At 43.5% G+C, this 24,570-nt stretch overlaps 1 protein-coding gene across 1 annotated transcript in view; it reads left to right on the plus strand.

Annotated features, from left to right (window-relative positions):
• LOC144752376 (butyrophilin subfamily 3 member A1-like) overlaps window positions 1–24,570 on the plus strand; it is a 493,909-nt gene that overhangs the window by 60,811 nt on the left and 408,528 nt on the right. The window contains exon 3 of the mRNA XM_078640312.1: window positions 8,373–8,738. Coding sequence (XP_078496438.1) covers window positions 8,373–8,738 — 366 coding nt within the window. The remainder of the gene's footprint in view (window positions 1–8,372; window positions 8,739–24,570) is intronic.

The following is a 24,570-nucleotide window of genomic DNA, read 5'->3' on the forward strand; positions in this document are numbered from 1 at the left end:
CTGAGTATACCCTTCCACGCTTAGGGTGGACAAAAATATTTACAACAAGGGGTGGTGAGGGACAGAGTCTCTGAATTAAGCAGAATACTCTCACCCAGTCAAGAGATCAGGGCTAGATCCAACAGCGTTTTTTAGCTCATTGCACCATCCCAGTTTCAGAACCTGGCTGTATGCAAATTAGTCTGTCCCTGGCCCAGTGCATCATGGGAACAGGGCAGACCAGACTACAAAAGCCAATTCTTACACTGGGAAGGAAACAAGCTTCCGGGGACCGGTTTCTGGCATTACAGCCGTCTTCGGCCCGGCTTGCTTGAATCCTGATGGTGCAATGAGCAAGGGACTCATTTCTGAGTATACCCTTCCACGCTTAGGGTGGACAAAAATATTTACAACAAGGGGTGGTGAGGGACAGAGTCTCTGAATTAAGCAGAATACTCTCACCCAGTCAAGAGATCAGGGCTAGATCCAACACCGTTTTTTAGCTCATTGCACCATCCCAGTTTCAGAACCTGGCTGTATGCAAATTAGTCTGTCCCTGGCCCAGAGCATCATGGGAACAGGGCAGACCAGACTACAAAAGCCAATTCTTACACTGGGAAGGAAACAAGCTTCCGGCGACCGGTTTCTGGCATTACAGCCGTCTTCGGCCCGGCTTGCTTGAATCCTGATGGTGCAATGAGCAAGGGACTCATGTCTGAGTATACCCTTCCACGCTTAGGGTGGACAAAAATATTTACAACAAGGGGTGGTGAGGGACAGAGTCTCTGAATTAAGCAGAATACTCTCACCCAGTCAAGAGATCAGGGCTAGATCCAACACCGTTTTTTAGCTCATTGCACCATCCCAGTTTCAGAACCTGGCTGTATGCAAAGTAGTCTGTCCCTGGCCCAGTGCATCATGGGAACAGGGCAGACCAGACTACAAAAGCCAATTCTTACACTGGGAAGGAAACAAGCTTCCGGGGACCGGTTTCTGGCATTACAGCCGTCTTCGGCCCGGCTTGCTTGAATCCTGATGGTGCAATGAGCAAGGGACTCATGTCTGAGTATACCCTTCCACGCTTAGGGTGGACAAAAATATTTACAACAAGGGGTGGTGAGGGACAGAGTCTCTGAATTAAGCAGAATACTCTCACCCAGTCAAGAGATCAGGGCTAGATCCAACACCGTTTTTTAGCTCATTGCACCATCCCAGTTTCAGAACCTGGCTGTATGCAAATTAGTCTGTCCCTGGCCCAGTGCATCATGGGAACAGGGCAGACCAGACTACAAAAGCCAATTCTTACACTGGGAAGGAAACAAGCTTCCGGGGACCGGTTTCTGGCATTACAGCCGTCTTCGGCCCGGCTTGCTTGAATCCTGATGGTGCAATGAGCAAGGGACTCATGTCTGAGTATACCCTTCCACGCTTAGGGTGGACAAAAATATTTACAACAAGGGGTGGTGAGGGACAGAGTCTCTGAATTAAGCAGAATACTCTCACCCAGTCAAGAGATCAGGGCTAGATCCAACACCGTTTTTTAGCTCATTGCACCATCCCAGTTTCAGAACCTGGCTGTATGCAAATTAGTCTGTCCCTGGCCCAGTGCATCATGGGAACAGGGCAGACCAGACTACAAAAGCCAATTCTTACACTGGGAAGGAAACAAGCTTCCGGGGACCGGTTTCTGGCATTACAGCCGTCTTCGGCCCGGCTTGCTTGAATCCTGATGGTGCAATGAGCAAGGGACTCATGTCTGAGTATACCCTTCCACGCTTAGGGTGGACAAAAATATTTACAACAAGGGGTGGTGAGGGACAGAGTCTCTGAATTAATCAGAATACTCTCACCCAGTCAAGAGATCAGGGCTAGATCCAACACCGTTTTTTAGCTCATTGCACCATCCCAGTTTCAGAACCTGGCTGTATGCAAATTAGCCTGTCCCTGGCCCAGTGCATCATGGGAACAGGGCAGACCAGACTACAAAAGCCAATTCTTACACGGGGAAGGAAACAAGCTTCCGGGGACTGGTTTCTGGCATTACAGCCGTCTTCGGCCCGGCTTGCTTGAATCCTGATGGTGCAATGAGCAAGGGACTCATGTCTGAGTATACCCTTCCACGCTTAGGGTGGACAAAAATATTTACAACAAGGGGTGGTGAGGGACAGAGTCTCTGAATTAAGCAGAATACTCTCACCCAGTCAAGAGATCAGGGCTAGATCCAACACCGTTTTTTAGCTCATTGCACCATCCCAGTTTCAGAACCTGGCTGTATGCAAATTAGTCTGTCCCTGGCCCAGTGCATCATGGGAACAGGGCAGACCAGACTACAAAAGCCAATTCTTACACTGGGAAGGAAACAAGCTTCCGGGGACCGGTTTCTGGCATTACAGCCGTCTTCGGCCCGGCTTGCTTGAATCCTGATGGTGCAATGAGCAAGGGACTCATGTCTGAGTATACCCTTCCACGCTTAGGGTGGACAAAAATATTTACAACAAGGGGTGGTGAGGGACAGAGTCTCTGAATTAAGCAGAATACTCTCACCCAGTCAAGAGATCAGGGCTAGATCCAACACCGTTTTTTAGCTCATTGCACCATCCCAGTTTCAGAACCTGGCTGTATGCAAATTAGTCTGTCCCTGGCCCAGTGCATCATGGGAACAGGGCAGACCAGACTACAAAAGCCAATTCTTACACTGGGAAGGAAACAAGCTTCCGGGGACCGGTTTCTGGCATTACAGCCGTCTTCGGCCCGGCTTGCTTGAATCCTGATGGTGCAATGAGCAAGGGACTCATGTCTGAGTATACCCTTCCACGCTTAGGGTGGACAAAAATATTTACAACAAGGGGTGGTGAGGGACAGAGTCTCTGAATTAAGCAGAATACTCTCACCCAGTCAAGAGATCAGGGCTAGATCCAACACCGTTTTTTAGCTCATTGCACCATCCCAGTTTCAGAACCTGGCTGTATGCAAATTAGTCTGTCCCTGGCCCAGTGCATCATGGGAACAGGGCAGACCAGACTACAAAAGCCAATTCTTACACTGGGAAGGAAACAAGCTTCCGGGGACCGGTTTCTGGCATTACAGCCGTCTTCGGCCCGGCTTGCTTGAATCCTGATGGTGCAATGAGCAAGGGACTCATGTCTGAGTATACCCTTCCACGCTTAGGGTGGACAAAAATATTTACAACAAGGGGTGGTGAGGGACAGAGTCTCTGAATTAAGCAGAATACTCTCACCCAGTCAAGAGATCAGTTCTAGATCCAACACCGTTTTTTAGCTCATTGCACCATCCCAGTTTCAGAACCTGGCTGTATGCAAATTAGTCTGTCCCTGGCCCAGTGCATCATGGGAACAGGGCAGACCAGACTACAAAAGCTAATTCTTACACTGGGAAGGAAACAAGCTTCCGGGGACCGGTTTCTGGCATTACAGCCGTCTTCGGCCCGGCTTGCTTGAATCCTGATGGTGCAATGAGCAAGGGACTCATGTCTGAGTATACCCTTCCACGCTTAGGGTGGACAAAAATATTTACAACAAGGGGTGGTGAGGGACAGAGTCTCTGAATTAAGCAGAATACTCTCACCCAGTCAAGAGATCAGGGCTCGATCCAACACCGTTTTTTAGCTCATTGCACCATCCCAGTTTCAGAACCTGGCTGTATGCAAATTAGTCTGTCCCTGGCCCAGTGCATCATGGGAACAGGGCAGACCAGACTACAAAAGCCAATTCTTACACTGGGAAGGAAACAAGCTTCCGGGGACCGGTTTCTGGCATTACAGCCGTCTTCGGCCCGGCTTGCTTGAATCCTGATGGTGCAATGAGCAAGGGACTCATGTCTGAGTATACCCTTCCACGCTTAGGGTGCACAAAAATATTTACAACAAGGGGTGGTGAGGGACAGAGTCTCTGAATTAAGCAGAATACTCTCACCCAGTCAAGAGATCAGGGCTAGATCCAACACCGTTTTTTAGCTCATTGCACCATCCCAGTTTCAGAACCTGGCTGTATGCAAATTAGTCTGTCCCTGGCCCAGTGCATCATGGGAACAGGGCAGACCAGACTAAAAAAGCCAATTCTTACACTGGGAAGGAAACAAGCTTCCGGGGACCGGTTTCTGGCATTACAGCCGTCTTCGGCCCGGCTTGCTTGAATCCTGATGGTGCAATGAGCAAGGGACTCATGTCTGAGTATACCCTTCCACGCTTAGGGTGGACAAAAATATTTACAACAAGGGGTGGTGAGGGACAGAGTCTCTGAATTAAGCAGAATACTCTCACCCAGTCAAGAGATCAGGGCTAGATCCAACACCGTTTTTTAGCTCATTGCACCATCCCAGTTTCAGAACCTAGCTGTATGCAAATTAGTCTGTCCCTGGCCCAGTGCATCATGGGAACAGGGCAGACCAGACTACAAAAGCCAATTCTTACACTGGGAAGGAAACAAGCTTCCGGGGACCGGTTTCTGGCATTACAGCCGTCTTCGGCCCGGCTTGCTTGAATCCTGATGGTGCAATGAGCAAAGGACTCATGTCTGAGTATACCCTTCCACGCTTAGGGTGGACAAAAATATTTACAACAAGGGGTGGTGAGGGACAGAGTCTCTGAATTAAGCAGAATACTCTCACCCAGTCAAGAGATCAGGGCTAGATCCAACACCGTTTTTTAGCTCATTGCACCATCCCAGTTTCAGAACCTGGCTGTATGCAAATTAGTCTGTCCCTGGCCCAGTGCATCATGGGAACAGGGCAGACCAGACTACAAAAGCCAATTCTTACACTGGGAAGGAAACAAGCTTCCGGGGACCGGTTTCTGGCATTACAGCCGTCTTCGGCCCGGCTTGCTTGAATCCTGATGGTGCAATGAGCAAGGGACTCATGTCTGAGTATACCCTTCCACGCTTAGGGTGGACAAAAATATTTACAACAAGGGGTGGTGAGGGACAGAGTCTCTGAATTAAGCAGAATACTCTCACCCAGTCAAGAGATCAGGGCTAGATCCAACACCGTTTTTTAGCTCATTGCACCATCCCAGTTTCAGAACCTGGCTGTATGCAAATTAGTCTGTCCCTGGCCCAGTGCATCATGGGAACAGGGCAGACCAGACTACAAAAGCCAATTCTTACACTGGGAAGGAAACAAGCTTCCGGGGACCGGTTTCTGGCATTACAGCCGTCTTCGGCCCGGCTTGCTTGAATCCTGATGGTGCAATGAGCAAGGGACTCATGTCTGAGTATACCCTTCCACGCTTAGGGTGGACAAAAATATTTACAACAAGGGGTGGTGAGGGACAGAGTCTCTGAATTAAGCAGAATACTCTCACCCAGTCAAGAGATCAGGGCTAGATCCAACACCGTTTTTTAGCTCATTGCACCATCCCAGTTTCAGAACCTGGCTGTATGCAAATTAGTCTGTCCCTGGCCCAGTGCATCATGGGAACAGGGCAGACCAGACTACAAAAGCCAATTCTTACACTGGGAAGGAAACAAGCTTCCGGGGACCGGTTTCTGGCATTACAGCCGTCTTCGGCCCGGCTTGCTTGAATCCTGATGGTGCAATGAGCAAGGGACTCATGTCTGAGTATACCCTTCCACGCTTGGGGTGGACAAAAATATTTACAAGGGGTGGTGAGGGACAGAGTCTCTGAATTAAGCAGAATACTCTCACCCAGTCAAGAGATCAGGGCTAGATCCAACACCGTTTTTTAGCTCATTGCACCATCCCAGTTTCAGAACCTGGCTGTATGCAAATTAGTCTGTCCTTAGTCTGTCATTTAACTTAGGCATCGAAACGTTGTCGACCAAAAAACCCCCTTATGCAATATGACATTTAAAATATTGTGAAATGCAATGGTGTGGTTATAACAATCTCTGACTGTAACACTGACTACAAAGTACACAGACATATTTTTGCTTTGCTCCTTTTACCATTCTGTTCGTTGTTTTGTCTGAATGTTGTGGATCATGGCTGTGCCCACTTGTTATTAATGTGTTCATTCAGTTTTTATTAAGAAAATTGTTAAATAAATTCCTTGTCCGGCTGGACAAAAGACATAACACTTATCAGGTGTGTGATTATTAGCTCAGTATATCATTGTGTCCACGAGTAGGGACCACTGTTTTTTGTAACATGATACTGCCCAAGGTCCCTATGGCATATCATTTGGGTTCCCCTGACTTTCTTAAGCGTGTATTCCCTATAGACAGCCACACATAAAAGGAGTAGGTGTGACATGATGGGCCATCCTGAGAGATATCAGGGGGGAGCTGGGCACAGCCTTACACTTGCATCTGTATAGGCTGTGGGCTATCCGCACATAAAGGGCTGCATACCCCCCTGTAGTGGGTCTGCAGCCGAGCAGGAAAGGAGGACCTCTGTGCACTTCAAAGACCCTTCTTTGAAGTCTCCCCCACTTCAGTGGGACAACTGGGTATACGTACTGGACCTCTGATATCATGACTTCAGTACCCTTCTGGACCAGTGTCCATTCTCCAAAGAAGAAGAATTGCTGTGATGCTAAAAAGACTACCGCTCTGCTAAACTGCTGTTTGCTGAACTACTTCTTTGCTGTGTTGCCCTGCTACCTGCTGCTCTCTCTTGCCTGAGTGAGAAGGATTAGACTTGCATCATTTGGGCTAGCTGACTGGCCACCTGATCTGAAGTCTCAGGGACATAAAAAACTTTCAACCTGCCTGCTCCAGCACTTGGACTCTACAGTCTGTGAGTCTGCTCTGCCAAGTGGTGGCACTCCAGCACTAGACCCTTACAAGTGGGCCTAGGTGTTTGCTCCATGGGAACCGTTGCAGTATTTGCTGCAACAGCATAATCGACGCATTGACGCTGTTGTGGGAACAGGTCCAGTGCATCATACTTGGATTCAGTGCATCATCATCACAACCACATCTTCAGAACTAGCGCATCGTCTCCATTGCTTGGAGAAGATTGACACACCACCTCTACTGCGTGGAGAAACCCAGAGGATTACCTTCAGAACTGTTACATCTCAGAACCTTGGCATCGCCGTCTAAACCTTTCCCATCACCGTTCTTGCATGGAGAAATTTGAGTTATCACCCCACCTGCACAGGGAACACAGACATATCGCATGACTGCACCCGCTTCCTCGCCGATGCAAAGCAAGGATTAAGGTACTTTTGTTCAGCAGGCCTCACTGGGGCGCTGCATGCGGCCTGTGCTCCCTGCTCAGTCAGCCTGAACTCTTTACTTTGTTTCGGTCTGACATGCCCAGCTTATTGCTCCTAAGCACTACTTTGCAGTGTATTTTTTTTTTAAATACTCCAGTTCTACTTATTGTATTTTTGTTGTTTTGATCTTGTTTTATCTATTAAATTGAGTTTGAATTTTCTAACCTGATGTGAATTTTTTGTGTGTGGTGATTTTACTGTTTTACTGTTTGAAGTTTTGCACAAATACTTTACATAGTGCCTCTAAGTTAAGCCTTATTGTTTTGTGTCAAGCTACCAGAGCGTGGGCAAAAGTTAATTTAGGGTTGCCTGACCCGTAGCCTGACTAGGATTGTGGTTGCTGTTTGACTTAGGGTTACACCCCCAGTCAACGAACAACCATTTTTTAACACTTAGTAATCTGGAATTGCGTGCAATCCATGGGTGGATCATGCTTCACACATGAAATGCTTAAAACTCAGAAATATAATGCAACACAGCAGAAATATAACGCAACACAGCTAAATCTGCTGCATTGTGTTACATTTCTTTATACAGCTTTACAAGCCCACACAAATCTGCCCTTGCCTTGTAAATCCCAAAGAAGAATTTGCATTGCCCTGTGTCACCTTGTGGGATGCAAGGATGATGCAAACGCTTAGTACATCTGGCCTTAATGTCTGGTTATATTGTGTGCATTCCTTTCCCCTGCTCAGATTTTGTGGCGAATAAACGACCTGTGGAAGGCAGGGGTAGAAACCCATTCATATTGGCAAAGTCGATATACAAAGTGGATTGCCATTGGAGTGTCACTATGGCAATGCTCACCACTGCCAGTGGCGAAAAATGGTGTCTCCTTCCTGCTAGAGCAATACTGCACTACTACCTCTTGTATAATGATACCACCGTTTTTAAAGAATTACTACTCAGGTGAAGAATAGCTCAACTGATACATTTGATTTGGTTGTTGAAGGTTCAGGACACACATTGATGTATTCAATGACACAATGTGGAAATGGTTGTCTGCTTATAACAAGACCTATTAACGTGAAAGAAAATATGAATTTAGCTTAGATTTGTAAGAGTAGAAACTAAAACCCTTAGAGAATAAAACATGCCTGGGCTGGTTCCTTCCAGTGTGCTCCCTGTGACCAGAACCACATCTGCTTTATCATTTGTGCTCAAAGTTGTTATCTTTTGTTTTCCTTGACAGGTGCAGCTGTGCAGTCTGTGAATGCTGTTGGGCCCAGTCAGCCTATTTGTGCCATTGTTGGTGGGGAAATTATACTTTCCTGCCAACTTGACCCCCCTATAAGTGCTGTGGAAATGGAAGTTTTCTGGGAAACATCAAATAGAGTTTACCTTGTGCATCTCTATGACAATGGGACGGAATATGATGATAAGCCGGATGAACAGTATAAAGGGAGGACTAAAATGATCAAAAAAGACATTGCACACGGAGGAGTGGCCGTGTCATTCACCAATATCACCCGCTCCGATGCCAGACGATACATGTGTGCCTTTCTATCTACAACCCCGGATGTAGAAACCTTTGCGGAATTTGAGATACAGGTAGCAGGTTAGTGTCCATGTGGATTAATTTGCATTTTTGTAATGATACAGGATTTGAAAGTCATATGTACAGAATGGGAAAAGTTTTATGATCATCTTCACACTTCAACATTGGCAAGAATGTCGCCACTTCAGCTCTTGAATTATGCTTAGTCATGGTTTTGTTATTGCTCAATGTGACAATTCAGAGCAGCACTCTTGATTCCACCGTAACCTTCCACAGACATATAGTACTGGAAATTATGTTAAAGAGTGATTGTGGCACCTCTTATGAACTCATTGTATTTGGCAGAACTGTTTGGACACAGACCACTTCTTGCTGCTTCATTCTGCGTCCATATTTTAGAGCGCCGTACGTACACACTTTGGTTTGTGCTGCTTTACTGTGCCTGGCTGTCCCTCGGTTAGAGAGATGCCAGTCACTGACAATAACGATTTGAAAAACTCATATTTCATCTGCATGCTGGCATGCAGTAAACTTTTACTTTGGGATGTGAATTAGGGGCGGGGTTCCCCCATTAGAAAAACAGGTAAAGTCAATTTAGAAACTTAGTATACACTCTGTATAAGTATTTCGCAAGGTAAGGGAGACTTCATGTATTTGTGTTTGCTGTGAGCATTGTTTGTGGCAATATTGGGTAATCAACATTAAAAAATGTCTCACCTAGCCATACACCCGGCCTACACTGAAAAACGTGTTCTACCGTAGTGGTGCTTCATACAGTGGCATCACGAAACTTCAGGGGGCCCCCTGCAAGTTACATGGAGCCCCCCCATGCTCCAGACCCATTCAAGCCTCCTGCCCATGCACAGTGCTGGAGGGGCCCACCTGGAGCTCAGGGTACCCCCCTGCACCGCAGGGACTGTGGGGGCTATCGTTACGCCACTTACCCATAGGGGATCTGTAGCTGGATATGATAATTTGATGTGACACCTCGAATCAACCCAGCTTCCCAAGTAGAATGGGAATGTACCAGGAGAAGACACATATTAAAAAAAGGTCCTAAAACAACAGAAAACGCTAAATCCAGGATGCTTCTTTAAATGCCAACCTATGACAGTACCTACGAGCTTTATCAGAATACTAGTTCATTCCGTGTCACAAAGCACCTGTATGCATACAGGTCATTGTTTTCAGTGTCAATTGATGTGATAAAATACTAGGAAACACTTAGGTTGTTAAATCAAAAGTTAAGGGCGGAAAACTGCATTGCTGTTGACTTGGAGTGACTTTACAAAAATGTATCCAATGCCTGAGCCATCTTCAAAGGAGCCTGGTCTTAAGGTGGCTGAAACGAGGAGAAATGCTTTATTTCTCCTCGTTTTTGCTTTTTCCATGTGTGCTGCTTTGTGTAGAACACCTGGAGAAAGTCAAATGCCATTGTTTGTTTATGTACAGGAAGGTGTACAGGAATGCCTTTTTGTAGCTTGCATGTGTGCTGCACGAAGCAGCACACATGTAAGTTACAAACTGGCATTTTAGGATTGTTTATGTACAGGAAGGGACACCTTCCTGTACATGAATAAACCTCCCTGCTTGCAGCCACCCTTGCACTCTGGTCCAAGGGTGCCTGCGTTGGCGCTAAGTTGTGAAACTTAGCGCCATCACAGGGTGAAAAGCAAGGCTGCACCATATACTTGATAATCCAGCGCAGCCTTGCTTTTCCGAAGTGGCGGCGAGAGGCATTAAGCCAGGAAAGCTAACGACTCTCTCCGCCACTTCCTTGCTAATATGCCCATTAATCTTAAAACTAACGAAAACCAGCATCGCCTGTGACGTGGGCTATCTGTCTGCATGCTTATTTCTAGAAACTAACGCAATTCATTCATCAACAGAGCCTCTTTGAGGAGCCAATCACTGTCTTCATCGATGCACACATTGAACTCCGAGCAGCCACAGAGTCCTGTGCTGAGGGGGCCACCTGCAGCTCTGGCGCTTCCGCACACTGCGGGGGCTGCAGGGGCCTGTGTTACGCTCCTGCTGGGGCAGAACCGCAACCTTACGCCTCCCCAGAACAGGCATATCATGGAGAAATATTTGGATTTCTCCCTGGTTTTTCCTCTTTCTATGTGTGCTGCATTCTACAGCACACACAGAAAGAGGAAAACGCCTCTCGGAATAGTTTTTGTGCAGGAAGGTGCCACTTTCTGCATAAAAACAATCCTGACTGCAAAGAAGGCACCCTAGCACCGTGGTGTAAGGGTACCTACGTTGGTGCTAGGCAGCAAATTATGCGCCAGTGCAGGGGGAAAGGACAGGAATGCACCGTATTTAATCAATTCTGGGCATTCCTGCCCTTTCACATTGGCGTAGGGCAACGAAGCAAGAAGACTTGCGGCCCTGCCCAGCACCAATTCCTCATAAATGAGGCCATCAGTGCACATGAAGCAATGGTTTAATAACCCATGTTTCACTGGAATTATTTAAATCTCATGAATTATTTCCATACTACCTGGACATTATCATTCCCATGAATTATGACTTTCATCCCAATTTCATTGTACACATCTAATTGGTCATAAGTATGACAATGCATTAAACAAATTAAAGCACGGAAGTATACTGCTCCTATTTACATTTGCTATAAGTTTGAGCCGCGTTTTTTCCATGAAACGTAAATGAAACTTCAATATTATTTTGAAAATGCAGCACATTGTTATTTGATCATCGAAGACAGTAGCAGTGAAAGCATTCACTTCTATATGCAAAGCACACTTTTTACACAGTAAACATACTGTCTATAAAACACCACATCATTAACACCATAAGAGAACCTTTTTATTATATAGGACAACACTTTAGCCAGAGCCACTGGAATTACACGATTTTCTGGCTGCTGCATTTTCCACATAAATGTGGAATCTCCATATTTGCCACATAATTCATCATCTGCTGCATAATCTGCAGATTTCAACGAAAAAAATATTTCTATCTGAAATGGACCAAAAGTTGCTAAAATTTGCAGCAAAATGTGTTGCCACACAGTTCGCATTGGTCACTTTTCTGTTGCTTATTTCTGTATTTGTGTGCCAAAGGGGTACGAATCAGGTGAAACGTTTGCACAGACAGTGCCAACGTGTAAAAATTTCACAATCACGAGGTAATACTAACTCTAAATTTGCCGCAAATTGCCACATAATTTCCGTTCTTTTCAACATAATTTAGTCAACTCTGACACATAATGTGGCCCTTCCCTGGAGCATAATTCCAGTGTTCTTTGCAATAGCCCAGTACTGGCTCAAAGCTTAAAAAATCAAATTACGCTCTGGGTTTCCCAGTACAACGGGACTGGTGCGGCAGATGGAGCTATGACGAGGCCCACCGGGTGGAAACCATGAATATTGTACTTACCGTGGAGACTGAGCAACATGGCTGATGCCCGGTGGAGCTCTCACATGCAGCTATAGAGGAGTTTGGTTCACCCACTCGGCCGTCACCTTCCCAGCCCGACATTGGACACCGTTTTTCTTCGTCTCCCCGCTGTGTTTCCTTCCCTCCACCGCCTCCTCCCTCCGCTTACCAGCTGATATGTTAATAAGTCTTGTTACTGTGTAAAAACAGTTTTTTTCCTTATATTCTTGGCTCCTGTAACTGATGTAATTTTGCAACCTGTAACTTGCTGATCCTCATGTAAAGCTGTGGTGCCCAACCAACTTTGGATGATGCCTGGTGGAGCTGTCACATGCAGATATAGAGGAGTTTGGCTCTGGTTCACTCCTCGCCCGGCACCTACCTAGCCGGACATCGTTTTCCTCGCCTCCCCATTGTGTTTTCCTACTGTAGTGTAGTTCCTATATTCCCAATAGGCTCTGAGTATTGGAATTATATATTCAGCAGTTTAGATGTAGGACTGAGGTCGACTAGGTCTCTACTGACTATATTAGACTTAAGGTTTGCCAGCTAGCTCAGAAGTCACTAGAAACTTTCTCGAATAAACGAGGAGGAGTTTAACCTCCCTGGATAGACAAGAAGGGATTAGCTTCTGACAACCATAAAACATGACAACTTTGCTCTCCCTGAATAAGAGTGTATCTCTAGAGTCGTGTGAAAACAAAAGACAGCTATTTCACTCAGTCAAATGTGCGTACTTAGTTTCACCAGAATGCAGAGAAAAGAGAGACGGGCGTTTTCAATAAAAGCAGTCTTCTTGCTCATGCAAGAGAAATGAATTGCCACAATTGCAATACTCATAGTAAAGTAAAGTACGTACAGTAAAAGGAGGATTATAAAATAATACTGTAAAAGCATTGATATGGTTTCTTAGCCATATGATACTTTAAAATAGATAAAATATATACATACATATATACATTGACTAATCGTACTCAACTGGTGCTTCTAAATACGCCTACCTCGGTGTACCTGACCTAAGCCTAATACGTGGGAAGGAGTAAGTAAGTAGCAGTTTAAGTTAAGTTTGTTTTGCCAAGAATCTGACTCAAGAATTCTCTTTAAGGGTTTAGTCAGTTCCGTACCTGGGTAAATAGAAAGCAGGAGGTCTGGTATCTCTCTCTCAGGACTCGATATCCCAGTAACCCGCAAGGGTAGGCTGGAAACGCCGGAGCTGGATTTTCTCGGCTGGAAAAAAAAGACAGCGTCTTTCTCAGCGCATCAAAAGAGGAGGGGCAGCGTCCGTGGGCTCTCGCATCAGCTGGGCTTACGGGCAAGTAGATTGCTGCTGTGCTCCAAAACCACCACTGTGTCTTTGCTTAAGGCAACGTTGGTATATTTATAGCTGAAAGGTGCCGGGTTTGACGTAAGATTGGACATAAGACGTCAATAAAGATGTCACTAAGAACTGGCCGTTCTTACAGTGCTTTACATGAGTTCTAGGACGAAATTAAAACAAAAGCAAGGGGGATTTCCCAGGTTGCTGGAGGCTTGGTTTTGTTTAGAGAACTCGGTGTGCTTTCTAGGGGGCCGGGGAAGTAGTCTTGCTTAATGTGACAGCATGTGCTACGACTGAATTATGGATATGATTAATATGCCGTTGTATGGATACTATTGATTATAACCGGACAAGGGCATAAAATAAAAATATCGATTCTGGCTCCTAGATAAAAACACTACACCCACTCCTCGAATTAATGTCCATCATTACTAAAACTTAATAGTAAACATATAAAAGGTGCATGTGTATACCAACCCACCCCAAAATACATGTTTGCATTTGAAATGGTGTATGCGAAATACATGAAAATGATTATAGGTACTGTATGCTTTTCAAGCAGTGTAATCATTCATTAAAAAGGATGCATATATATATCAGCTGAATGAGTATGCGAAAATTACACATGAAATGGCTCTTAATACAGAAAAGAAGTGCGAGACCATTCCATCACATATAAATACAGGTATTTGTAAATATGCTAGAGGCTGAGGTAATATATTGTCTCTAGAGTTCCTAAAAATAGAAGCTCTGTTCTCTAAGAATAGTTCTACTTTAAGCAGAGTACAAGTGACAAAAAATAAAGGTAAATATTTTGGAAGGGATGAGAAGAAAAAATAATTTTGCTTTCAGGGCAAAAATAGTTCCAAATATTTTCAGTAGCTTTTGTTTATTAAAGCTGAAGGCTGAATTCAGAGTTCATGGAACGCTGTATGCTTGTTTGCTTTAAAGTTATTCTTTCTGTTCAGGGGAGAACATCATTTCAGACAGACTCGCAAAAAAGTTGTCTACGGCTCCAGGTGAAAGTTCAACCAAGTTTGAAAATAGCGCGACTGTGCTGTCTTGAGCATGATTGCTATCATCGATGACAGGATCAGCAATGCTCACAGAAGGTCGTACCTGGGTGATCCTGCTCTCATCTAGTACTTCACTACCACCTAATCGTAGTGTAGAAGTCTCAATGAATGCCGTCATCAGGATGGGTAACCGCTGGGGACAACACGATGCATGAGCTGTTACAGGACTTAGCAAAGTATCTGTATCCAAGGGTACTGCTGATTGTAGTGTAAGACAAAAGTCCAACACGCATTCTTCTCCGCACAGCATACATCGAAGCACAGGTAAGATACAATTCTGCCAGATGGGTCTGAATGAAAGAAACCAGGTCATATTCAGATCTCTTAGCCGGGCTAATCCAAGGACTTTAGTTATGCGGTCTCTATAGCGTATAGCTAGGATCGTTTCTTCCATCATTGCTGGAGTCTTGTCTGCGACTTGGCTTGCCATAACAAAGCAAGAGAATCAAAAATAAAATGCCTGCTACGAGTCCCAACAGGAGTGGTAGGCCGCCAAAGACAGAATGGACAAAATTAGGAAAAATGCCCAGCACTGTTTTGAAGGGTTAACAGTCCCGAAAAAATTGTCTTAAATACATGTGGGATACCACTGGCATCAGACATATTTAGGATTTGGCTTAGAATTTCCGCGAAATGCAGGGGGCAATTTGTCGATAAAAGTGTATGTATCTCCGCCGTTGTCCTTGCAACTTGCAGATCATACTTTTCTTTAGATGACGTCAAGGGCACAGTTGTCTGTAGAAGAACAGACTTCATTCTGCTTAAAGTATCAATTCGAATAGAAGAGATATTAAAAAAGGGCCACATTTTTGCCTCCCTGTCTGGAGTGCTGTTTGGATACAATACTTGCATACAACAAGTGACCATGGAACTAACGCTTACTAGATAAGCTTTTCCTGGCACCATGCCACAACATCTGTGGTCCACTATTAGAATATAGCTCCCGTTAGAAAGCCGTCTAAAGAATGGCTCTATTCGAGTTGCAGGTGTGCCATGCTGGTGGCATGAAAGGTTATTTGAAGTCCCCTCACAGGCCCCATGCAGGTTAATACCCTGACACAGAAGTATACCACTTAGTGATCGTTTACAATTATTACCACTAAGAAATTCATTCTGTTCCTTTTCACTATTACATGTGTGTGTGTAAGGTAATTTCCATGATGACTTAATGTATCCTTTACCCAACTTTTCATACTGGCCTGCTGGTATATACTCTTGACTGTATTTAAATTGGAAAGTCGTTATCGGAATTGTTATTATTCCGTGTATTATCCATTCAATGACAGGTCGTTCTGACATTGTCAATGGTAATCTCTCAAGTTTTTCAATGCTCAAAATTGTATATTCCGCTCCTTTTTGTGCCAAGCTGATTTGTGTATCAGTAAGGTTAAAGATAGAGAATAATGACGTTGTGTTGATTAAACGCCAGGGCACGTAGCCTGAACGCAGATTCTGTAACGTCCAGCCAAGTTGTACAAAAGAACGTAATTGGGACTGACCGTGTTGTAACATTAGTAAGTCCTGATCTATTATATCTATAGCAGATGATACAATACTGTCCAGTGAATATATTCTGGAAGACAGAGTCATTAACCCATTGTCCACAACAGAAAGTGAATTTTCCAAATTAATACGGTCAATTGCCCGTATTTTTTCTGCTGTTTCAATTTGCGTTTCTGTCCAAGCTTTGTTGTAAGCTGCTTATATACTGGCCGCTATGAAACTTTTTTGACGCTGTTTGCGTGGTCCCATTATGAAATCACGCAAGTCAGCACCGTCTTTAAGTTAAGTCAAGTGTTGCTTAATTTCTGCTAGTGTGGGTTTCTGTAGCCATTCGAGGCAGAGTTTCCCTACACTGTATGTTGTAACTATCCCTGGATGTTGTCTCTGGGAGTATCTAGGGTCTGGTCTGGTCAATTTGAACCCCTGTATTTTGTTCAGGAATCTATCTTGACAGTTATTTGTGTCTGTGGGCCAGATCAACCATTTTTTCCAATCAGGATGTGTTCTGTTTTGGTTAAAAATATGGGATACGTCTATCTCAACATCTGTAGTGCTATTAATGTCAGGTGTTGGCTTTGGAATAGACGGTTTGTTTAAGTCTTTAATTTTGGCTAGGCCAAGACAGGTTGTCTGTTGAATTGTGTCATTCATGTTCTGGGATCATGCAGGCTCTAAATAATGATTCTATACCTTGGACCTGCCAATCTTTGGTACCCCAGATTGTTTTTGTTTCAATGTTATTTTTCCAAAAATCAAAACCAAATGTAGTCATTTTTTCATAAAATGTTTCTGAATAGATTATTTCAGTATTTGTCAGCATTGTTTTCATTCCAGTCTTATTTAACAGTTTGAAATAAAATGTTTCTGCATCACTTGTGTTAAACCCTGAGAAGTATGGGAATTTCTCGTAAAAATGTTTTTGAACTGCCTTTTGGTGGAGTTGCACAATGTTCCCATTGATTATAATTAAAAACATTTCTAGGTTGAGCAGTTTTATGCAAATAGTGGTGTGCAAAGGGGTTGTAGCAGTACATTTCTTCATAATTAGACGAACCCTGTAAGTAATCATGGTCTGTAAATTTTGCTGACATTACCAAATCTTACATCATATCATTAATACTTTGAAAGTCCCAATCATCAGAGAATGTGCTCGGTTTTACAAAGTCACTTAATGAAACCTTAAATTGGTGTGGATACTTCAAGAGCTCGACCGGGCCATAGATTTCATAATCTGTTTTGTCCCAAGCTACCCCACCGGGTATTGGATTGGCTGTGACATTCACTGATGATAGTTCTATTTTCTCGATGTGAGATGACTTGTGTGGCTTTAGGACCAAGTCGATGTTCTGACTTGCTGTGTCCATTGTACTGTATTTTCCCTCAATGAATTTTCCCAAACAAAGTACCATGATGAGCCAAAGCAGGAGGAAAAGTACACCTAACACAATCCAAAATTCAATCCATGGAGAAATCAGAGAGGTTTCTTTGAGTTGATGAAAGAGTTCAGTTACTTTGGGGCATATTATCAAGGGGGTTTATCTCCGCTTTTATGTCTTTAAAGCCAATAAAGCGGAGATAAAAATATCTCCCTATTACCTAGCTGTCGCTAACACCAGTTAGCGACAGCTAGTAGGAGATAGCGACCATCTTGGGCCCCACTTTGCATGTCAGTGATATTTATCACTAATGACATGCAAAGTGGGCGTTTGCATATCACTAATGACATGCAAAGTGGGCGTGCCAAGATGTTAGCGACTGGAAACAGTCGCTAACATCGCTATCTCCTATTACCAACTCCAAAAGCTAACACCTGCCCTGAGCAGTTCTTAGCCATGTTATCCAATGGGAGGTGGATAACATGGCTAAGAGCATTAGCTCGGTAATGCATGAATATCGCTGACTTTTCAGCGATATTCATGCATTGCGGCCATTTTTTATCGCATTTGCGATAAACCTTGGTAATACCAAGGTTTATCTGCGATAAAAATCGCCGCAGCTTAGCGGTAAATTTTTGTCTCTAAACAAGCAATAGCGATAATTATCGCTATTGCTTGGTAATATGCCCCTTTGTCTTTATAACCACTTCCATGCTAATGACAAGGTCAGCTCGTCATGGAGTGCCCATTCATTTCAATGGAAGTCTAGTGTAAATCGCTACCATGCCATAGCATCCAAGTGAAGTTTTTGTTGTTGGCTGTTCTTCAGGCTCGCTTGGATCCTCAGAAAAGTCATCGTAATTGATGAAGTAGCCATATGCAGTTCTGTCAATTGTTGGAATCGCTTCCGGATTTTCATTTGCTTTTGGAATTTTCTTTGTTTCGTTAGCATTGTCCGTGGCTACATCGTCGTAGACAGGTGTTTCTTGACGAACTGTTTTAATTTGGGTTTTAAGAGGTATAAGTTCCATGGCTTTGTTGCATAGTCCTTTTTGATTCACTTTAGGTTTGTCAAATGTGATTAGTCTCTCAGTTTGAACCTCTTGTATTGTAGCAAACTTTGGTTTTCTGCTATTTCTTGGGAGTCCACTTGGCCTACTACTTATTATTGGCCACATGATTGTGGTTTTACCAGGTCGATGGATACAACTCGGTTCTCCTTTTTACCAGCAAGGGGCGGTAGTACAACTGATCTTGTTCCGTTGACAGCTAAGACAGTTACTGCTTTTCTGTAAGAAGGCCCAAATTCCTTCTTCACCGCGATTTTCTCTCTGACCAGATCCCCAATCTTTGAAATCCAGACAGGCCTTGCTGGGACAGGTGGTTTCTCTTCAGTGGCTGTTGGCTGCTGTTTTAACTTTATGTTGCTCAGGTCGTTTCTTGTTTCATTTAAGTCCTGTAAAATAGCCAAACGATCTTTGATATCAAAGCCTTTTTCTTCTACCACTGAAGTCTGACTATCTAAGTTCTGAATATGCATTCTAGTACCGAACAATAGTTCGTATGGACTGAAACTTTTTAGAGAATTTCTTGGCAGATTGTTAAGACTACGTTGGACACTTGTTAAATGTTGGACCCTCCCATCACCCGAACCTAATACCCTCGCCGTTATAGATTGCTTTATGTCTCGGTTTTTTCTTTCCACCATCCCGTTTCCCTCAGGAAGGAAGTGACATGAGTACCGCAATGCAATGCCCTTGCTGGTCATGGCCTCCTTATAAGCTCGAGAGCTAAAAGCAGGACCCTGGTCAGAATGTAGCATGCCAATTGCGTATGTGCCGATATAGACTCGCAAATCTTTTATAACAGTTCTGGCATCAGCCGAGCGCTGGGCCTACATTTTAAGTGAATCTAGTCTTAAATAATATGCATTGGGACGCATTTCTCCTGTTTGATTATGCGTATAGATCACCTTATGCTTTCTAATAGGGGTCCTGGCACTACTCTGGCCGGTTCACTACTGCGAACTTGATTGCAGTTTGGACAATCCTTTGCAAATTTGTAATTATGCAGGCTCATCCCTGGCCACCAGTATTCTGATTGTAATTCTTTCAGAGATTCCTTGATCGTCTGGTGTCTTAGACCCCCACCCATGTGTGCTTCTTGAATCAAGAAGATTCTCCTGTTCGTGTTTGGAATTACTCTATCCCCCACTCCAGGGATTTGAGCAAAAGGAACGGAGTTTGCATCTATCGTGTATGTATAATTGAGTGGATAGTTCACGGGTAGTGCTGCACGGGACATCCGTGCTGCACAGTCGCCTTTTGAAGACGTTTTTACCGCCAGCATGGTTTCCCTGTCTATGTATTTTTCTGAACGTTTTTCTGTGGCTACGGAAGCCGGTTTAGTTGCTTCCGCTGAGGCTGTGTCAGCCAATGAATTCCCTGCAACGTGAACGCCATCACGCTGATGACTCAGTGTATGTATCAAGTGAGTCTTTTGTAGTTCTTTCTGTAAAAGAACTACTTCTTCCCAAAGCGTTTTCTGCTTGATTGTGGCACCTGTGTCATCTTTGTAACCATTTTGAACCCATTTCTGCAAGTCATTATTGTATGATTTGACGCAGGAATGCGAATCACACACTATTAGTGTCGGGAATTCGCGATCGGCAATATCGAGCGCCATTTTTAAAGCTATTAATTCAGTTTGTTGACCTGAATTGTCTTTTACTGATTGTGACATTGTTACCAGTGGTCTCAATTTACCTCCGTGCCACCGGCATTTAACAACCTCGCACGTAGCATTATAAGCTTGTTTTCCCCAAACTGAGGGTTGTGCATATCCGTCTGTATATATTACACAGGCATACTGTTGTAGGGGCAGAATTTCGATTGACAGAGGATATTCTTTTTCATATGTTATATCTTTCAGTTTTTTCATGTTCGGGTCAAAATAGTATTTCACTTAATCTGTAGCAAGAGCATTTTCCCATTGTATCCATTTTGGATCTAATGCCACGGTAGTTAAATTGCATGGGCTTGTTAATGCCTCAAAGGCTGATTCTGCTGTTAAAACAGTAATCCGTCTGCCTTGGGCTTGGGCTCTTTCTTTTGCTACAGCTGTTTGAACCGCATTTACAATGTTTTCTGCAAGACTGAATGTTTTTTCAGCTTCTGTGTACAAATGTGATTTGTAAGCTATTGGTACCGTTTCTCCCTCATTAGAGGTCAGGTACGTGAATCCGCATCTTCCTGGGATGACTCGGATTACAAGGTTGCGTGTGTTGTCGCGAGTTTGCAATTTTGTTTTAGCTAACATGTCAGTTTGCAATGATCTCAACATTTCTGTGTGTTTTTGAGTCCAATTGATTGGTTTAAAATCAGGTTTTATTAGTTCATAGAGAGGTTTAACCCTCTCCGATTAATTTAGAATGTAAGTTCTTCCGAAATTCAGGAAACCTAGTATTGATTGTAAGTTCTTCAGCGTTTTTGGTGCTTGGGGTACAGCGCATTTCTCTAAGAAATTGTCTGCCCGGCTTTTGCCTTCACTTGATAATTCATATCCTAAAAACAGGACTGTTAGATGGGCAATTCGTGACTTTTTAAAGTTGAATTTGTAACCCTCAGCAGCAAAACCAAGTATTATAGTGTTCACTCTTTTCAAGTGAGTATCCAAGTCGTCATCTGTTAGATAGATGTCATCGACATAAGATAATGCCTCATCATCATACATTTGTAGTAACTCTGTTACCCTTGCTGAGAAAAAACCTGGGCTATTCTTGAACACCTGTGGGAGTCGACAGAAATTTTTTTCGCGAACCCATTATTGAGAAAGCGGTCAAATACCTGCTTTCAGGTGCTATGTTTTGACAAAAGAACCCATTAGAGATGTCTAATGTCGTTTTGTATCTTTTTCCGCACGATGTTATTCATTAGTGCTGCAGTGTGAGTTTTGTACTGCAAAAGTTTTGCAACATGAGTTAAGGTGTCTGTAGTCCAAAACTAGACGATATGAATCATCTGGCTTGGAGACAGGAAACAAAGGATTGTTCATTCGTGAGGTGCATGTTTCAATCACCCCCCTGGTACTCAAGTTTATCTATGATCTCCCTGACTTGTTTTTTAGCTTCTTGCTTAAGTGGGTACTGCCTTTGTGCAGTTGGTTGACATTTTAACTGGATTATGTGAGGAGGAGAGTCCTCATCCCATCCAACATGATTTTTATATAATGCAGGAGCTTGGGCTACCACCCACTTTCTTGCAAGTGTATATTTTCTATGAATCGGAATATGATTTGAGAAGGCAGGCATAATCATTTCTTCGCCATGAGGGCACTCCCTGACAAACTCTGGTGGCCAATCTTTTTCAGCTAAAAGGATATCATAGCCTTTGGAAAGGTTATCCCAAAATAGACCCCTTACTTTCCTAGTCTTATCTCCCTCTATACGTAATGTTATTTCGTATATCTTATGAGGTTTGCTAACTCTGGTATCTGCAGTTTCCACCTGAATGTATTCATTCGTGTCCACTGTCTCCAGATGATTCATCAGGATCTTGCGAGCTATTGTCACTTCTGCTGCGCTGTCTAGCATTGTCTGGGCCCACTCTCCGTTTTTCAGCTGTGTCCTCAGTATCCTCGGCATGTTTGATTACTTTAATACTGGCTACCTTATTTTTTGGAAATAGTAATTTTTTACTTTGATGAGCAGGTTCCTTGTCTTTGGACTTGACGCACTCTTCCCTGTGTTCTGACCGTCCTCTTCTTTCCGATTTCTGCGAGGAATTCTGAAAAGATCGAGAGGGACGTGTATCAATATCTTGATATCTATCAGGTTTCTTCAAATTATCCCTATTTCTAAGGTTGTATCTTTTCTCAGAAGGCTCCCTCTGGGGAGACTTGTGTCCTTGGTCCAGAGATATTTCTCTCCGCCGAGGAGACCTTCCTCTGGACTGGAATCTTTTTTCTTTGGGAGTGGATTGTTTATTTCCATCCCAGCTCTTTTTTGGAGTGTTTAGATTATTTTTAATAAATATCTTTTCAGGATTTTCAGTTAGTTGGGGTTTTACTGGTTTCCCACCCAAACCACTCTTCCTAGTTCTTCATAGGATTTGTCTATGATTCTGGCAAGTTCAAATGGCTGTTCTGCTATATCTGTTTCTTTCAATTTCTGGCGGATCGCCACAGATGCTGCTTCTCCTTTTATGTTGGCTAATAATATAGCCGAGACCTGCTTGAAGTCTTTCAGTAATTTCATACCCAGAGTTAAAGCAGGTTCTGGACCGTATTCATTTTGAATCTGTCTTAGCACATCGGGTATTACCACCATGGACGGAACACCATGTGTTTTTGTGTAAATGGAAGCAAAGACTGTGCCCCAAGTGTCACAGTCCTCCACATGTGGTGCGATCCCCATTGGAAGACAGATAGTCAGAATTCTGTGTTTCTCAGTAGGGGTAGTATCCGGAAATACCGCCTCTATTTGAGTTATTTTTTGTGCTAACCAGAATGGAATTTGTTCCCGTTTTATGGGTACTTTACCCAGACATGATTGTATGTTCTGTGGTGTGATTTTGTTTGTGTTCCCCTGATGAGGGGTCAGCTGTGGAATGTTAATAGCTGGTTGGACTGTTGAAGTCCGCAATACATATTGGACTAATTGTCGATGTATTTTAATTAGTACTTTTAGGTGGACTAAAAGTTCTGGTACTGACATTTTTTCGATGTCTGGATGTGGTGTGTAGCTGGCTAGAACCGGCCACGTTGCTCTTGGTCTACCTAATGGACCGAGCCTGGTGATGGGATTATTATGTTTTAGGGCGCCTTTAAACCAGAGCAGGTGCTCTTGGTATTTTAATGGGATTTCCACCTCCTCGAAAGGAGTATACTCTTCCGGAGGTTCCTCTATTTTGTAATAGTAGAATTCTTGTGTGACAGCATTTGCTGCTGGAAAGTTTATCCATGAATAGAATACCTCTGACTGCCGATATTCATGTGCCTCAATTACGAATATGACTCTACCACCTCTTGATGTTAGTCCATTTTCTATAAGTTTAAGAGTTATAGTTTTCCTTATATTGACCGGAATGAGTATAGCATTCGGGTCGTTCTGCAGGAGACTTGTGTCATCCTCTAGGAGTCGAGCTGCTATTCTAGCTGCCTCCCTTTCGTCTTCACTTTCTGACATTTTTACTGACAGAATGGTTTTTGTTGCAGATCAAGTTTCAAGGAAACAAAGATTAGGTGCACAATATTTTGGAACACTGTATCCATCAACGTTGACTATACCAAAAACTATACATAGAAATCTCTTCCTACTAAGTTCCGGCGGATTTTAACCTTTTACCCACTCCAGACGTCTTTGGAGTATTTACGGGAAAAAAAGGGTCTGTGTGAAAAAGCACAACTGAGTTACTCTAACGTCTTGCGTTAGATTTATCGCCTTACCAAATGTTGGGTGCCATGTAGTGTAGTTCCTATATTCCCAATAGGCTCTGTGCATTGGAATAATATATTCAGCAGTTTAGACGTAGGACTGAGGTCGACTAGGTCTCTACTGACTATATTAGACTTAAGGTTTGCCAGCTAGCTCAGAGGTCACTAGAAACTTTCTAGAATAAACGAGGAGGAGTTTAACCTCCCTGGATAGACAAGAAGGGATTAGCTTCTGACAACCATAAAACATGACAACTTTGCTCTCCCTGAATAAGAGTGTATCTTTAGAGTCGTGTGAAAACAAAAGACAGCTATTTCACTCGGTCAAATGTGCGTACTTAGTTTCACCAGAATGCAGAGAAAAGAGAGACGGGCGTTTTCAATAAAAGGTGTAATTTATTGAGCAGTCTTCTTCCTCATTCAAGAGAAATGAATTGCCACAATTGCAATACTCATAGTAAAGTAAAGTGCGTACAGTAAAAGGAGGATTATAAAATAATACTGTAAAAGCATTGATATGGTTTCTTAGCCATATGATACTTTAAAATAGATAAAATATATACATACATATATACATTGACTAATCGTACTCAACTGGTGCTTCTAAATACGCCTACCTCGGTGTACCTGACCTAAGCCTAATACGTGGGAAGGAGTAAGTAAGTAACAGTTTAAGTTAAGTTTGTTTTGCCAAGAATCTGACTCAAGAATTCTCTTTAAGGGTTTAGTCAGTTCCGTGCCTGGGTAAATAGAAAGCAGGAGGTCTGGTATCTCTCTCTCAG

This window comes from Lissotriton helveticus, chromosome 5_1 (assembly GCF_964261635.1).
Source record: "Lissotriton helveticus chromosome 5_1, aLisHel1.1, whole genome shotgun sequence".
NCBI lineage: Eukaryota > Metazoa > Chordata > Amphibia > Caudata > Salamandridae > Lissotriton > Lissotriton helveticus.